Source organism: Peromyscus californicus, unplaced genomic scaffold, assembly GCF_007827085.1.
Source record: "Peromyscus californicus insignis strain IS unplaced genomic scaffold, ASM782708v3 Scaffold_11__1_contigs__length_118956290, whole genome shotgun sequence".
Classification (NCBI taxonomy): Eukaryota; Metazoa; Chordata; class Mammalia; order Rodentia; family Cricetidae; genus Peromyscus; species Peromyscus californicus.
This window is the reverse complement of record NW_026294402.1, coordinates 118137663-118155358: the sequence shown is the minus strand read 5'-3', so window position 1 is coordinate 118155358 and position 17696 is coordinate 118137663. Positions and strand designations below refer to the sequence as shown.

Sequence of the window (17696 nt, the reverse complement as noted above, 5' to 3'; positions counted from 1 at the left end):
ACACAATTATTTAATGTATGCCAGTTTTGTCTTTTCATCTATTTGAAAACAACTGTCGACTGGTATCTCAGAAGATGTGTTTAGGGCTACTGAGATGGTTCAGTGGGTAAAGGCACTTGCTGCCAAACCTGGTAACTTGGGTTTGATTTCCAGAAACTATATGGTAGATCCAACTCCTACAACACATATACATTAAATGAAGGGATGAATTAATAGATAAATGATAAATAGATAATGGATAAATAATAGATAAATAGATAAATAAAATTAAAAGATGTGTTCATTCTTGCCTATCAGTTGTTTAAAAAGCAAAATACTGCTAGATCTGGTGGTGTAATCCCAGCAACTCAAGAGAGTAAGTCAGGAGAGTCATAAGTCCAAGGCCTGTCTGGTCTACAAAGTAAGTTCAAGGCTAGCAAAAACAACTTAGTGAGATCCTGTCTCAAAATTAAAAATAAAGAGGGCTGGAGATGTATCTCAATAGGAGATTATTTGCCTAGCATAAGCAAGGCCCTGAGTTTGATCCTCAGTACCACAAAAACTAGAAACTGAAAACATATTGGAGGTAGTAGGGCCTGTGGAGAAAGCACTGCAAAGAAGAAGAGTATGTGGAGTGACATCCTGCAGAGACAGGGGCCATGCACTCTTATGCATGATAACAGAGAGGAAGGATTTTGAGCAAGCAATGGGTACTAAGGACAATGACACTGAGAGCTTATTAATAGAATGGGAGCCAGTCTAATGGCCTGGATTTTTTTTTTTTTTCAGTGAAATAGGAAGTGAGTGGGTAGATGAAATCAGCAAAGTGCCTGTTAGAAATTGGCCATCTTGTGGAGTAAGAGTGTGAGTGACCCAGGAGACAGGAAAGTTCTCTGAGCTGTCCAGCCCCACCTGGAGTCTCTGGGCATAAAGTCCATCAAAGTGAATGTGGTAGTTTGAATGTAATTGGCCCCCATAATCTCATAAGGAATGGCACTATTAGGAGGTATAGACTTGTTGGAGTGGGTATGGCCTTGTTGAAGGAAGTGTGTCACTGTGGAGGTGGGCTTTGAAGATTCCCATTCTCAGGATATCGCCTAGTGTCTCAATTGACTTCCTGTTGCCTGCAAGATGTAGGACTCTCAGCTATTTCTCCAGCAACACATCTGCTTGCATGCTGTTATGCTCCCGTCATGATAATGGACTGAACCTCTGAAACTGTAAGTGAGCCACTCCAATGAAATGTTTTCTTTATAAGAGTTGCTGTGGTTATGGTGTCTCTTCACAGCAATATAAAAGCCCTAACTAAGACAGTTAATTCACCATGGTAGCTTGTGTTTCTCTAGTTCAAGTCCATCTGAGCAGATGTAGGTATTGAGCGGGAGAGCTGGGTCTAATCAGTGCCAGCTTTGGCCGGCTAGGAGCAGTGTACCAAAACCATTCTAAGCATTTGCTCTGCCTAGAAACCCCTCCCCAAGATATGCAACTTCCAGTTCCCACTCAAGCCCATTTCCTGGGGAAGCCCTTCCCAATACCCCTCTCCATCACCATTTCTCCCAGACACACAGGGAGCTTCTTCCTTGTTGACTGTTCCCATCAGTGTCCTCACTAGAGTACAGACCTCGCCAAACCATGGGCCTTTGGCTATTTGCTTCATTGCTGTAACCCAGGAACTCAGAATAGTACTTGACACATGACAGAGTTACTCCCCCCAACAGAAAAGGTGAGAAAATAGGTATTCGTGCTACAAAAGGGATCACAGGTGTTGCCACTTACAGGCAGAAAAACTTAATTGGTGACTTAAACTTGTAGAAACAAACAAACAAATGGAAGGATATTGCTATCCTTATAACCACGAGTCTCTGCGATCCTTCTGTAAGTCTTAACTGGTTATCTTGTAACCAAATATTTGATCCAAAACATACTTCATGAATACTAGTGATGCATAGTTTAGTCAGGAGTATGACTTCAACTAGATGTGATGGTCCATGCCTGTAATCCTAGAACTTGGGAGGTAGAACAGGAAGATCAGAAGTTGAAGGCCATCCCCTGTAGCTGGTGGCTTACGGGCTTCTTCACATGCTGTTTGTCATTGCGGCGGCTGGCAGTGTCTCTGACTCAGCCTTCCACTTCCCAGCTTTATTCTCCTCCTTATCCCGCCTATACTTCCTGCCTAGCCACTGGCCAATCAGTGATTTATTTATTGACCAATCAGCAACACATTTGACATACAGACCATCCCACAGCACTTCCCCTTTTCTTTTTTTCCCCCCCAAAAAAGGAAGGTTTTAACCTTAACAAAGTAAAATTACATATAATTTGGGAATTTGGGCATAGCTTCTCTTACTACTTCCTGCTGGAGGGGGACGCTGTATCTTATGGGGACACAAAGAAAATTTTAGGATTATGGAATAGTCCGTGAGGGTGTATCGTCTGAGCCAGTTGCCTTGAAACCATTCTGGATGTTGGATCATCTGGGCCATGGTGTCATCAGAGACCTTTCAGGAGGTCTTGGCTGGTCAAACCGGATGTATCTTAATCTGGAACAAATCCATAGCCTTTGGCTTTCTGTGGGAACAAAAGCAGAGACTCTTTTCCAAAGCAACATATCCTTATATCCAAATTTTGAAGTCAAGGTATCTTTAAAATATACATCAAATGTTTTTCTGCAGTTAAAAATCCCAAAGACAACACAATCCAGATTCTCTGTGTAATATTCATCTTTACGTGGCTTATTTTTTATATTAATTTTATTGTCTCTTTAAAGACTTTATTTTTAAAACTATGTATTTGTTTCTATAACTGTATATATCACCTTTTTTGTCTCTTTCAAGCCTACGTATACTTTACACACATTTTAAACTATTACATCTGAATCTGTCTTATTGTGAATCTATTGCTTTAAACTGCAGCAGCTGTGGCTGCTGGCTCCGCCCACCTCAGCTTCCCATCATGGCTACGTTTTCCGCCAGCTCTGGGAGCTATCGGGGGTCTATGCTTTTATCCAAGCAGCGTGTAGCCCAGAAACCTCTTTTTTTTTTTTTTTTTTTTGTATTAGCAAAGTCTAAATCCACCATGCAGATTAATGTGCCACTTGCAGAGGCCTCATTCCCGCCATACGGCAGGTCGAGCGCACACGCTAGGAACCCACCAGTAGCTCAAACTGGCAGCTGCCGCTCATTTGAGAGAGACAATTACGAAGCTGTTTTTAGCTCTGTTTTAGAATCTTTTCTCAGGTTTTAGGTGGAAACTCTTGCCAACACGTTGGACGCCATTTGTAGCTAGAGTTTTCCTGCCTGGCCCACAGTCAGGACAAATCTCTCTCACCTGCCAGTCCCACAGCCGCTCAGACCCAACCAAGTAAACACATAGACTTATATTGCTTACAAACTGTATGGCCGTGGCAGGCTTCTTGCTAACTGTTCTTACAGCTTAAATTAATCCATTTCTATAAATCTATACCTTGCCATGTGTCTCGTGGCTTACCGGCATCTTCACATGCTGTTTGTCATCATGGCGGCTGGCAGTGTCTCTCTGACTCAGCCTTCCACTTCCCAGCTTTATTCTCCTCCTTGTCCCGCCTACACTTCCTGCCTGGCCACTGGCCAATCAGTGATTTATTTATTGACCAATCAGCAACACATTTGCCATACAGAACATCCCACAGCAATCCCCTACTACATAAGAGCATTTGAGTCCTACTGGGCTACATGTGACTGTCTTACAAAACAAAAGCAACAACAAAAAAGAAAAGATAGAAATAGCGTGATTTCATATAAGTATGTGTGCGCACACATTTAAATGTATAAAATATATTTAGGAATATGTGTTTACAAACTGAGCATGATGGCTCACATACATAATTTTAGAACAATCTGCAAGAGTTTTGAGGCTAGCCTGAGCTTCATTCCTAGTGAGTTCCAGGTCAGTCTGGACTATGGAGTAAGACACTGTCTCAAAAACATAGAGAGGCTTAGGGTGTAGTTCAGTGGCATGTATGACTCTTGGTTTGAGCACTACACTTGAAAAAAACTGTTTACATACAGATTATATATATATATGCTGTGGGATGGTCTGTATGTCAAATGTGTTGCTGATTGGTCAATGAATAAATCACTGATTGGTCAGTGGCCAGGCAGGAAGTATAGGCGGGACTAACAGAGAGGAGAATTGAGAGAACAGGAAGCTGGGTGAGAGAGACACTGCCAGCCGCCATCAGGACAAGGAAGATGTAAAGTACCGGTAAGCCACAAGCCACGTGGCAAGGTATAGATTAATAGAAATGGATTAATTTAAGCTGTAAGAACAGTTAGCAAGAAGCCTGCCACGGCCATACAGTTTGTAAGCAATATAAGTCTCTGTGTTTACTTGGTCGGGTCTGAGTGGCTGTGGGACTGGCAGGTGAGAGAGTTTGTCCTGACTGTGGGCCAGGCAGGAAAACTCTAGCTACATATATATATATACACATATATATATACATATTTAATATAGGCATGTGTAAAGAATTATGGACTCAAGGGCATCTGAAAAGTCATGTCTTATAACCTCTAGGCAGGTCACTATGTCCATGCAGCTACCAGACCCATGTGGCAAAGATCCTCTGGCTTGAATAGAGTCCTGCTTACTTTGCAGTGAACTGAAAGGGCCTTTCTATGGCTTTTTCCTGGCTATAGGAAATGTCCCTGTGAACAATGCTGTATGTGTCCCAAAGTATGTTCCACTGCAGGGACAGCTCTGAATGGAATCTTTATACTTCAGCTGAGGAGATGGATGAAGAATTAGCCATTAAGGTTCCTTTGAGCTCTTTCCATCCTACTGATGCCCAGAGCAGGCCAGGAAGTGCTGGCTGCTCCAAATCTGCTTCCTGAACCTCAGGCCTCTCTGGCCCCAAGCCTCCCTGAGGAACAGCCCCATGAATGGAGAGAAGCAGCTGCCTTGAAGGCCCTTTCCTGCTGCCTGTAATGAGCCTTTGTTTCATCATTCTCTGCCCTGGAATGCTGCCAGGTCAGACTCAGAATTTAGGATTGTGACCTTGTTCTATCTCTGTGTGTGTGGCCTATGCCAGGCCAGCAAAACTCTACTCCTACCTAGTCCTGCCTGCCTCCAGTACTGCAGCACTCAGACAGCCTGGTTAAAGCCATGTGCCTGGCCACATGTTCACAGGGGTGAGAATGCCTAACATCCATCAACCCTCTCAAAAAGCAACAGCAGGTATTGAACAAGACACAGTTAGCTGGCTCTGAGTTGGCCTTGGTCTCGGGCTTTCTTTGTTTTTTAAGATAACACTCACCATGGCTGGGGAGTTGACTCAGTTGGCATGAGGACCTGAGTTTTCACTCCTAAACCCATGTTAAAAAGCCAGGCATGGTGGTGCATACTTGTGGTCCAACTATGAAGCAGTAGATCCCTGAGGCTGTGTCCAGCCAGGCTAGTCTACTTGATGAGCTCCAGGTCAATTAAAGACTCTGTCTCAAAAAGCTAGGTAGATGGCTCATAAGGTTGAACTCTGGCCTCCATACACACATGCACATATGAACACACAAAACAGTAATATACCAGTATGGCTTCAAAGTCAAAAGGTACAAATGAGCACATAGTAGCAAAGAAGATGTCCTTTCTACTCCAAGCCAAGTCAACAGTGCCCTCTGCAGAACCAGGCACAAACACCTTCCCAAAGTATGTGGAGCCATGTTCATTCTTTAAAAATAAAGTTTTATAAGTTCCCTGATTCTGGCTTTTTGCACTGAACAATAATTTTAGAAATCTCACATTGCCCTATGTGCAGCCGTCATTTCTCTTCTTGGTTGACTTAAGAATCCCTCAGCAGTTGCGTCCTCATAGATACAGGTGGATGATTTACAATGAGGTCTCCCTGTGTCCTGGCAAGTCTTATGTCAACTTGACACAAGCTAGAGTCATATGAAGAGAGGGAACCTCAATTGAGAAAATGTCTCCATAAGACCCAGATGTAGAACATTTTCTTTCTTTTGTTTGTTTGATTTGGTTTTTCAAGACAGGGTTGGCATTTTCTTAATTAGTGATTGATAGGGAAGGCCCCAGCCATTGTGGATAGTGCTATTCTTAGGCTGGTAGTCCTAGGTTCTATAATAAAGCAGGCTGAGCAGCCATGCTGGATGAGCCAGTAGACAGCACCCATTCATGGGCCTCTGCATCAGCTCTGGCCTCTAGGTTCCTGCCCTGTTTGAGTTCCTGTTCTGACTTCCTTCAATGACAGACTATGATGTAGAAGTGTAAGCCAAATAAATCCTTTCCTCCTCAACTTGCTTTTGGTCCTGGTGTTCATCACAGCGATAGTAACCCTAATTAAGATACCCTGTACAAGCCAAGCCAAGCTATCTATGGGACAGCATTCAATAGCTTTATGATTTTTTACTTTATAGTGGGTTTATTGAGGTAGTAAATACATTTTCAACTTCTGACACTTTCCATACAGGCTTTGTTGGGAATATAATCCTACCAGTGGCAGAGGAGTGCTATGTTCTCAGCAACCCCATGATGCATCAGAAAGGATTTAGAATCTTTCTGAACATATAAGTCTTTGTTTTCCCTCAGAACACCCTAGTCATGGTCAGTGTAAGAATCATGGATCTTAACTGCTAACATGCCACTGGCACCTACTGTACTCCAACCAGCCCAGCCCAGAAGCCTCATGGCCTGCTTCTTTGATAAGGAAACAGTGTTGAACAGAAAAGATGCTTGCTCAAGTCCATAGCCTGGAAGTAGTGAATCTGGAACTTGAATCCAATTAGACTGGTTATATGCTACCCCATCTCTCAAAATGTAATAATCTGAGTGGCTATGTGGCTATGGAAGCCCACCCCCCACACACACACGCCTCTAGATTGTGTTGAAAAAGGTTTAATTTTTCAGAGGCCACCCAACCCCCCTTGATCTCATCGGTCCTCTCTGAGCTGTTGGGTCAGCTGTGCTGACTGACCTTTGCTCCAGTTGACTGACAGACTCCTTCCCATGGCCCGTACCTAATAGAGAACTGATATACCTGAAGTAGGTTAGGGCCAGAACAGACAGAACCATTGGCCCAACTGCAGGTCCTGGTCCCACTGTGGGATAAACCCTTGATGCCTGGCTATTGTATCTGGACCTGTAATAAGAATCTGGGGTCTACTGCTAGCTAGAAACCTGGGGGACAGGAATTAAAGAGGAATGGACTTACTTATTTTAGGCCAAAACATGGGAGGGAAGAATTTTCAGCTTCTCTCAGCTTTGCCCCTAGAAATATTACAATTTATGGAAAAGGAATAAAAGCCTGTAGATCAGCTATGAGACCAGATCTCCTAAACTCCTGGAGACAGGGTTCTCTTCAGTTCCTCCACTGGATCCAGGGCTAAAGGCTTTCTCACTGCCAGCATAGGAGTTCCTGGAGAAATTTATTTCTTTAGGATCCTTGCTACACTGTTATAGACCTAGCCGTAGAGCTGTGCTGAGTCAGTGCCTTTGGGTGGTCCCAATCTGGGGATTCTACAGCTGGCCCCTGTAGAGAGCTACAAGTTGCCTGTTGCCCCCAGCAACTTTGACCTAGGATTTCTAAAACAGCAGTCTAAGCTCATTGGCTGACCTATAACTCATAGAGATCCTCCAGAGTGCTGGGACAAAAGGCTATGAACCACTACACCTGGCTTCTGACCTGACTTTTCTTATAGAACGTTCCAGCTAAAATTACGAAAGAGAGCTGGAGAGATAGCTTGGTGGTTAAGAACACAGATTGCTCTTATAGAAGATCCCCACGGTGATTCACAATCACCTGTAAGTCCAGTTTCAGGGGATCTTCAGACTTCCATGGGCACAGACAAAACACTCATACACAAATAATTATGGAAGGTCTATACAGTGAGTTCCAGGAGAGCCAAGGTTACAGAGAGAGACCCTGTCTCAAAAATAAAAAAATAAATAATTATCAAAGGTAAATGAAACACAGTGGACCTTACTTAATCCCAGCATTTAGGAGGTAAAGCAGAAGGACCAGAATTGGAGATTAGGGTGGGATGCAAGTGAGACCTGTCTGAGAGAGAGAGAGAGAGAGAGAGAGAGAGAGAGAGAGAGAGAGAGAGAGAGAGAGAGAGAGAGAGAGGAAAGCGAGGAGGGATGCAAAGAGAGGTCCTTGTTACAGCTGAGAAAGAATTAAGAATTGAGACAAATCATGGGGGAGTTTTATTATAGGACAAAAGTGCCCACTCAGGAGTAAGTGCACACTTTTCAAGAAAAGGTCACTGCCCCCAGGATTTTAGATAGCTCATCTGGGAGAGAATTGTTTAGGAGTTCAAGCAAGAAAAAAAAGATAGGAATTCCAGGAGTGGATCTGGGTTACCTGGAATGAGGTTTTACTTCCTTTTTCTGTTTTATACAGTTTTCTGGATGTGTTATGGTGTCAGGTCCACGTACATGATGAGAGCAGGCAATTCTGCCAGGTAGATGTAGAATGCCACTGTGAGGAAGCAAATGGCAGTTGGTGGTCTTCTTGGTTGGTCATATTGAACCTAACTGCTCTTGGATGGTCCTGCCAGCTATATGGATACCAAAAAGTCAAGTTGTTGCGCAATGTGACTTTCCCGCCATGGGCTGAGGTCTAACTTACCTCAGAAAGTCATTCTTTCTCATTTGTGTATGAGGTGATACTCGAACTGGAGGGATGTAGCTTCAAGCTAAAGGGGACAACAGCTGGCCAGACAACACTTCATGCTGGTGGCTCACCCTGGCTTGGACTCGCGGCCTCAGGCAGGTTGAGAGGATGGCTGTGTATATCACCCAGTTTGTAGCACTCTTTCAAGGCAGCCTTAGAAGAAAGAATATAAATTCCTAGCCCAGGAGCCAGTTGGTTGATGGCAGCGTTTTAGCTCTGCTTTAATCAATCTCAGTGTGAATATTCAGAGCCCCAGAAGGCAGAACTGGGAACAGGACAGCATTTCACTTCCAAGCATTTATCCAGCATCTCCTCGGGACTGCATCTACCACCACAACAAGGCAGATTGCTGCTGCCCCGTGGCATACCCAGATAACAGAAGCAGATACACATCAAACTGCTGAGTGGATGAGGTGTCACTCTCTGGCTGTGTCAAGGAAGAAAGGATACACTTCTCAGGGACAAGAAGAAGGAGAAACAAGGCATGGCCAAGGAGCATACAGTTGAGGAAGAACTCTGTGGAGGTGACATTTAAACCTGGAGCATGCTAGAGACAAACAAGGAAGCGCAAAGGCAGGTGGAGTTGTATCAGCAAATATGTGGTTCGATGGTGTGCCTGCAGGGAGGGGGTTCCAGGTTCTTGAGTAGCCAGATAAAAGATTATATATCGACATAGCTGTAACAGAAACAGACACTTCAGGGAGGAACAGGCTGGAGCAGAGAGTTTGTTGTTTGTTTTTTTTACTCTTTACTCTTTTGGGGGCCTGCCACCCAGCTCCCAAATAAACATAAGAAGGCTTACTCTTTCTTATGAATACCTGGCCTTAACTTGGCTTATTTCTAGCAAGCTTTTCTTAACTTAAATTATCCCATCTACCTCTTGCCTCTGGGCTTTTAATTATCTCTATTCTCAATACCTTTCTTCTTACTCCGTGGCTGGCTGTATCTGGGTGGCTGATCCCTGGTGTCCTCTTCCTTTTCTTGCTCCTTCTTCTCTTCTCAGATTTCTACTCCTATTTATTCTCTCTGCCTGCCAGCCCTTCTTATCTTTTCTCCTGCCTTGCTATTGGTCATTTAGCTCTTTATTACACCATCAGGTGTTTTAGACAGGCACAGAATTAAACAAATGCAACATAAAAGAATGCAACACATCTTTGCATCATTAAACAAATGTCAAACAAAATGTCATTTAGCTCTTTATTACACCATCAGGTGTTTTAGACAGGCACAGAATTAAACAAATGCAACATAAAAGAATGCAACACATCTTTGCATCATTAAACAAATGTTCCACAGAATAAACAAATGTAACACACCTTAAAATAATATTCCACAATAGAGTTAGTAGCTCAAACAACCCCACTGAACAGTTGGGTTCTCATGTAATAGAACATGTCCCTTTTGGCTCATAGGTATAGTATGGGCTTCTCCTCAGATGCTGTATCTGTGCATGATCTGTGCATGTCATTGTACAAACAACTTCATGCATTACAGGTCTCATTAGCATCTTAATTCTCTATCCAAGGGAGAGAGTTTTAGTAGTATCCAGGTCACCTTCAGACACTCAGGGTCTGAGCCTATAGACAGAACTAACTACTCTTAGAGGTGAGGGTCAGGTCCAGCCACTCTCAGATGATGGGAGCACTTGTATACAAACACTGCAGGAGTACTGTTCTATCTGAACACATAGGGATACAGGGAGCAGTCTGTTCCATCATCCCTCAGGCCCTGGACTGGGCACTTACCTCACAGCTGTGACTCTATTAATTCTCAAGATTTAACTGCCCTCCCACACCAAGAACATGGTGGGAGGTGCATTTCTTTGAGAAACAAAACCCAATCACCATATACTTTCCCCAAAGAAAAGTTGCTATGTGTCATATATGTGATCTGTGTGTGGTGTGCTATATGGGAAGGGGGATTGGGGGAATGTATGTGGTATGCGCTCTCTCTCTCTCTCTCTCTCTCTCTCTCTGTGTGTGTGTGTGTGTGTGTGTGTGTGTGTGTGTGTGTGTGTGTGTGTGTGTGTGTGTGTGTGTCTGGTGTGGAGGGCTGTGTGTTTATAGGAGACAAGTATGATTAGATGTATATGGTGTGTTCATATGTAGTTTGGAATATACAATGTGTAGGTGGTGCTGTGTATATATATGAGTGTGTAATGCCACATGTATGTGTTGGAGTGCAATGAGGACTAGAACACATAGAGAGGCATTCAAAGAAGTGAACCACTTCTACCTTGCAGAAACAGTCACACCCCTTCTGAAGTAGAAATATGAAAGATTTCCCAGTTTTCCTGAAGGGTGTCTCCATACCTTTCAAAAGTCCTAGCACTCCACATTATTATCTCCACAAACCAATATATGGGTCTCATGAAAGACAGAAAGTGGGAGGACTGGGGACCAAAGAGCAAACCCCTGGTGCCAAGATCAGCACAAAGAACGTCTATGTCACACATCTCTGTGGGACGGAGAATGGGGTCTAAGCCAGAGGGGAGGGCGGGTAGTCCAGTTTGGCAGACACCAAAGGACTCTGATTATACAGCTATTTCAGACCACACTCAGCAGTTCTCACAGATTTAGACATTTGGTACCTGGCTGTCACTCAGAAGGTGTTGGTTAAGCAGTGTCAGCAGATCCTTTAGGTATTTACAAGATAACTAAAGACATTGATGAACAAGACTTAGAAAATTAAGAATGGTTATGTGGTAGGCCTGGGGTCTCCCCCTCCTGTGCGGCACTGTTGCTGGAGCAGTAACCCAGCCCCGTGAAACTGGCTGATCTCTTTGACTGGATTCTTGCCAAGAGGAAGTAGGCAAAAGGGCCATGTGCAATTTGAGATCTAGTTCTCAATCTATCTCCTTCTGGCTCTCCACTTCCCTACTTCTCTGTGGACCACTGGAATATCTTTGGCAACCTCAAAGCCAGAGGTTACAGACAGTAGCTGCTAGGACTCCACATTCTCTAGCATGCTGGAATTCATAAAATGGAGCCCTAACCCCATTCCCTCCTCCAGAGAGTGAGACTGACAGGAGTGATGTTTGCTGTGCGAGACACTGGAGTAAGTATTGGCTGATGATGCCAGTGCTTTCTTTCTTTCCTTCTTTATTTGTGTGTGTGTGTGTAGTTAAGTACAGGTGTCCTCAGAGGCCACAAGACAGCACTGGATCCCCTGGAGCTGAAGTTACAGGTAGCTGTGAGTCATTTGACATGAGTGCCAGGAATCGAACACAGGTTAACTCCAAGAGCAGCAAGCTTTTAACCACAGAGCCATCTCTCTAGCCCACAGAGGCCAACACTTTGAATCTGAGGATGACTGATTGACAGTGGAGGCATGAACAGAATGCTAGGTGCTAGGTGTTAGTGCAGCTAAGGACTCATGGGTACTAATGCAGTAACCAGGAGCTGATGACTAACTGATGCCTAAACTAAGCTATTTCCTGGAAACAATATTTACTGACAACTAATTTGATCACTAATGATGGGGACACAGGGTGATACTTATGCTCCCAGTGCTCAGCTCAGCCTGTTTGTGACCTTTACTATGGTGGGAAGTTCTGCCCAATGCCACTTGACAAAATCCCTCTGTCCTTTTCTAGTGGAAAGGACTTGCCTTTACCCTTGAGGAGTGGCATCCCCCAGTGTAGCCTGCCTCTTTCCAGTGCAGTGCCACCAACACTTCTCACCCCGACACACCCTTCTCAATATGCCCGTGGAAGGGGATCCCTCTCTTAGGACCCAGTCTCCTGATTCTGAGGCAGGCCATGCTTTAGGAATCCCAGATACACTCTTCAGTGTCTGTGGAAAGGATGTCCTAGGGAAATTTCTAGAAGCACTGCTAGCAAGCCCCATCCAACTTTTCCAATTCCCCTTTTCACAGACTTTTCTCAGTAGCATGTGCAGCCAAGGGTGACTTCCTGATGTCTGAGTCCTAGCAACAGTGCCCAGGGGAAACTCACTCAGTCTGCCAGGGGTAAAGACTTCTCAGACTGTGAGTCTCAGGTTCATGTGTGCTCGGCTAGGTTGTTTATCAACAGTGACCAACTTTCTCAGTCACAGGTTGAGAAACATACACTCGACAAGCCCTGGGGTAGCTTGGGGACATGACAGAATCTAGACATCAGGCATGCCTTGAGAAATCCAGGTGCAGGGCTGGCTCTAATAAAGCATTGGAGCAGAGCTGGAACATGGCTCTGCCCTCTTCTCTGTATGGTATTGAGCAAGGCCCCTTATGTGATTAAAAAAAAAGAGCCTGGCACACAGTACACAGTAACAGACAGAAATTACTGCTGCTGCTGTCAGCAGAGTTCACAGCCCCAAAAATAAGGAAATACAAAATCATAAACAGAAGAAACAGCACCTTGACACTAAGTGCTTGTTGGCTAAGTTCTTCCAGAGGCTGAACAAAAACTGGAATTCAGGTTCAGGATGTGAGGGTTAGGGAGGTGAGTCATAGGTGTTGAGTTCCAGCAGGCCTGGCCTCATCCCTTAGGGGTGATCATTATTTCTGTAACTACCTTCCTTCTCCAAGGGTGTAGATGAGGGTGAGGGTCAACTCTGGGAGGTCACTGGCCTCAGATGTGGATCTGAGGCCTTTGTCTCAGGCCTGTCCTGCCCTCAGCTGTCCTGTCAGGATCATCCCCACCCACTATACTCCAGGGGAATCCCCCTTGGTCACTGCTGGTCATCTCAGATTCCATTTTCCAAATTCATCAACCTGGATATGAGCCTTTGGCCACCCACGAAGCAGGCAGCTCTTTTCTGCTTGCTTTCTCACTGGCCTCCCCTCCATCTTCTCATGAGCTACAGGGTGTGACTGATTTCCACTGAGAAGCACTTCCACTCATGCTCCTGAAGTAGCACCAGGCTTCTGCCAAAGGTGCTGTAACTGGGATATTTGTGGAGTGGAGTTCAAGATAACTCACCATATTGTCTCAAGCTATGGGAGTAGGTCTTGGCACAGGCTAAGGGCTTTTTCTGATCTCATCTACAGTCTTGATTGCTAGCAGATGGTCAGAAGGGCCTTGTTCACTAGGGAAACAGGAGCACCTTCTATAAGACCCCAAGGTTAGCCTGGGAGAAAACTCCTCCCTACTCAGACCTAGTACCTAGGCCAATGCTGACTTCAAGTTCTGCTGTGACTCTCTGGATTCAGTTCCACACACAGGAAGAAACACTCCCTAACTGTACCCATATTCCCAGAGAGCTGGATACCCTGACTTAGAAGAAAAAGTAATACAAGGGGCCAGGCTCCTGATTTGTGTGTATTTTCACAACATCATACTGTTGTTTTTCTTCATTCACTTAGTATCCCAGGAGGCTTCAGACACACCATCTTCCTGCCTAAGCTCCCCAATGCTGGGATTATAGGTATACACCACCACACTGGGCTGATATTACACATACTGATATCTATTTTTTAAATACTTGATGACCAAAAAAATAAGGAAATACAAAATCATAAACAGAAGAAAAGGCCTTCATCAAATGATTTGTGGGGCTGGAGAGATGGCTCAGTATTTAAAAGAACTTGCTGCTCTTACAGTGGACTCAGGTTCAGTTCCCAGCACCCACACAGGGTAGCTCACAACCTCCTGTAACTCTAGTTCCAGGGGATCCAACCTCCTCTTCTGGATTCTGCAGCTACCTGCAGGCATATGGCATACAAACAGACAAGTTGGCACACACACATACACATAAATAAAAATTTAAAATTATGGTGATGCATGTCTGGAATCCCAGTACTCAGGAGGATGAGGCAAGAAGGAAGATCTGTCAGTTCCAAAACAGCTTGGGCTGTAGAGTGAGCCTGACAAAACAAATGGTTAGGATCACATTGTTTAGGGTGTCTTGCTTTTAGTTATGAGAAAATTTCCATGTCGCGATTTAAAAAGCTGTCTTTATTTGGCTGCCTTCTCTTCCACTGACTAGATGCTCATACTAGTACTGACCTGTTCTCTGAAGGAGTGTATTCTGGCTGGGTGAGGACTTCATGGGCAGTGTACCACCTCAGTTAGTGTTTTGGTCTTGGGAGCCAATTTCATTTTCTTTGGCAGATGCGCACTCTGGCAGGATCCATGTAGGGCACAATTCTTCTTGCTCACAAATTCTCTTCATCCACTTCTCCAAAAGAAATAACCTTCATCCACTTGAAGCCTTAATCTCCCAGGAGTTAGCAACCTTTATCCTAGCCCTACAGGACCTAGGCCAGGCTCTTGGCCTCTCACCAACCAACCGTCTGCTCCAGTGGAGCAGGCACCACTGCTGTAACTTCCCGGACTTTTGAGAAGGCTGACACTTCATCATGCCACACTTCAATCGAGATGGGCATTTAGGTGAAGGCCCGGTGACACAGTAGGACAGCATTAAGAGAAGCCAGATGTGAGTTTACACCCTGCCACTTCTACATATTGGCTTTGAAAACTAGGCAAATTACTGAGCCTCTGAGCCTGTTGTGGGTTGTTTTTTTTTTTTTTTTTTGCTTTGTTTTGTTTCATATTTGTGAAGAATAATTCCTACCCTCCAGGGTTTTGTGGAAACTGAGATAATTAGTTTCTGACTAAGATCACACCCCACCCCATGCACTCACACACAGGGAGCAATTTTCTGTCCAATTGTTCCATCATATCTACTGTCTCCTAGGAAGTACCAATGAGCTCATGTTTCCAAGTTTCATCTTCTTGGAGAGAATGTTTTCCAACGCCCAGTGTGTCAGCCCAGCAGCCTACAGAATTTACTAGTCGACTGCTTGGGGCAGATAACGCCCAACAAAGGACATCTTACCCTTAGTTCATCAAGGTCACCGATCTCATTCCTGGAGAACACAAAACAGCCACAAGCCCTCACCCTACCTTCACGTGCTCCTGTTTGTCATGGGACCATCACCTGTATCAGCTTGGGGATTCTCTTAAAACACCTCTCCAGAAGTCTGCCTTCCCTTCTGGCCCCAATCTCTCCCAACTCTACTTCCTCATGGTACTGGGCCAAACTCATCCCAGGTAAGTTGAAAATGAAGGAGAAAGGACTGGGCAGAAATTAATGGTTCAGAAACATTCATTAATCCAGTGTTTGCAGACTTTGCTGTCTATTAGGATCACTGGTAGTTTTTCTTTGAGACAGAGTCTAATGAAGCCAAGGATAGCTTTAAACCCATGATCCTCATGTCTCTCATATGCTGGGATTACAAGTGTGCTACCACATAGTTTCTTTGATAGAGTTGCTTTGCTTTTTTGTGTTGGGGATGAAACATAGGACATTGCCATGTTAGGCTCACACTCTGCCACTGAACTATACCCTCAGCAGCCTCACTTATAAACATTTTAAAATCCTTTATGATGGCTACAATTAAACTATAATTTCTAGGTGTGGAGACCAGGCACAGTATCAAGCTCAAGACCCTGTGCATGAGCCTCTATTGCTCATGGGCCCGGATGAGAACATCTGTATGGAGTGTGGGTTCAAGGTGACAGACCATAGGTATTCCAGGGAAGTGGCACAGAGCCAGAGCCTGTGATGGTGAAGGACATTGGTCTGCTCCCAATTAACTCTTAGAACTGGAATATAGGGCTGTTCCAAGATCACAGATATGTCTCAAAGTAATATACGTTTATGACACTAAAAGGCATCTGACTGGTAGGAAACAATGACAGCCACCTCTGGGTGACATCAGATTACAGATACAGAGCTTCAGCATCCTAACATGGCTAGGTTCTTCTCTCCTCCCCACAACTAAGTATTAAGCCGTTGCTCAGGCCATGTCTGTAAGAGCACTTTATTAATGACTCTCATAAAATCAGCTTTGTCTAATTTACTGGTGAGCTGGCTCCACTCCTGGCTGTCTCCAGCTAAATCATAGCAGCTTGGACACATTAGGTTAACACCCAGGAAGCAACAATTCTACTCCTCTCTGAGGAACTTTGCTTTTGCTGGTGACACTCTTGGGGCCAAACTGCTGACAAGTGGTATCATTATCTGAGGCCCATGTGAGCCATCTGGGGTTCAAACCCCTGCTGGTCTGTGATGGGGCTCTGGTGGGGTTCAGAACAGTTTCACTCACCACAGAGCACACTCTACACACTGAAACAAAGGCAATGACACAGTCCTTTTGTTCAGGCTCTGAAGTGGAGTCCTATCCCAGAGCACGTACATCAATCTCAGAACAGGCCATCCAGCTGGAGCGGAAGAGACCTGTGTGACACAGTTGAAAGGTGCTGGAGACATACGCAGAACAATTTGCAGAGGTGCCAGTGTCCATGTCCAGTTCTACAAGTGAGACACTGAGCATATATTGAAGGGGTTTTACTATCCTGTCAGTCAAAAGCCCAGCCAGCACCATCTGTACACCTGACCTTTGTGAGGCTCTTAAATGGCTCATCTAGTCTACATGACTTCTTGAGAGGTACTTGACAGTACCTGAGGTAGGTGCAAAAGCTCCCGGCTGCCTGCCAGCCTTGCTTTTCTCCTTGCCCCCTCCCAGCAGCATCTCTGGTAGCTTCACACCCTGAGTGGGAGTGGAGGGTCATGGGATAACGAAATGAATTTTCTCCCCTTGTTCCTCTTTGTTCACATCCATTCTCATCCAAGTTCAGGCCTCAGGACACAGGCCCCTGCTGACTCCAGTCTGTCCTGGCACAGAGGCCAATGCCCCTGATGTTTATCTTTTCTCTTTTCTTAAGCTAACATTCCTTTCCTTGATCTGGGCAGAAAAGGAGGGTCCTTGCAGCCCTGGTCACTCCTGCACCAGGAAATTGATGAGGGCAGTCCTGGGGGAGAGGAAGGCCTTCTTGATGCTTCTCCCCTGTAGTAGCCTGATGCCCAGCTCACTCTTGAGAACAAGTTCATATACTTTGTCCTGGTCCAGAGCAACTTGCTGGGGCACAGAGATCTTGCCATAGGCCTTGTTGTTGATCTGAGAGGGAAAAGAGTAGAGAGAGTGAGGAGGGTCCACAGGGAGGCAGGCTGTGAGGGTGCTCCAACTCCTGAGCTAAGTATTCTTTCTAAACATGGGCTTCCTGTAGTTCAGGTTTGGTGCAAGTACAGTGGGGCCTCAAGAAGCATCAAGA

General features: G+C 44.9%; 1 protein-coding gene across 8 annotated transcripts in view; it reads right to left on the bottom strand.

Moving 5' to 3' along the window:
- Positions 1 to 9821: 9821 nt before the first annotated feature.
- Positions 9822 to 17696, bottom strand: part of Lars2 (leucyl-tRNA synthetase 2, mitochondrial) — a 183163-nt gene continuing 175288 nt past the window's right edge. For all 8 annotated transcript variants that reach the window (XM_052725662.1, XM_052725639.1, XM_052725633.1 and 5 more), the window contains one exon: positions 9822 to 17542. In XM_052725662.1, the coding sequence (XP_052581622.1) occupies positions 17363 to 17542 (180 nt within the window). In that variant the 3' untranslated portion in view covers positions 9822 to 17362. The remainder of the gene's footprint in view (positions 17543 to 17696) is intronic.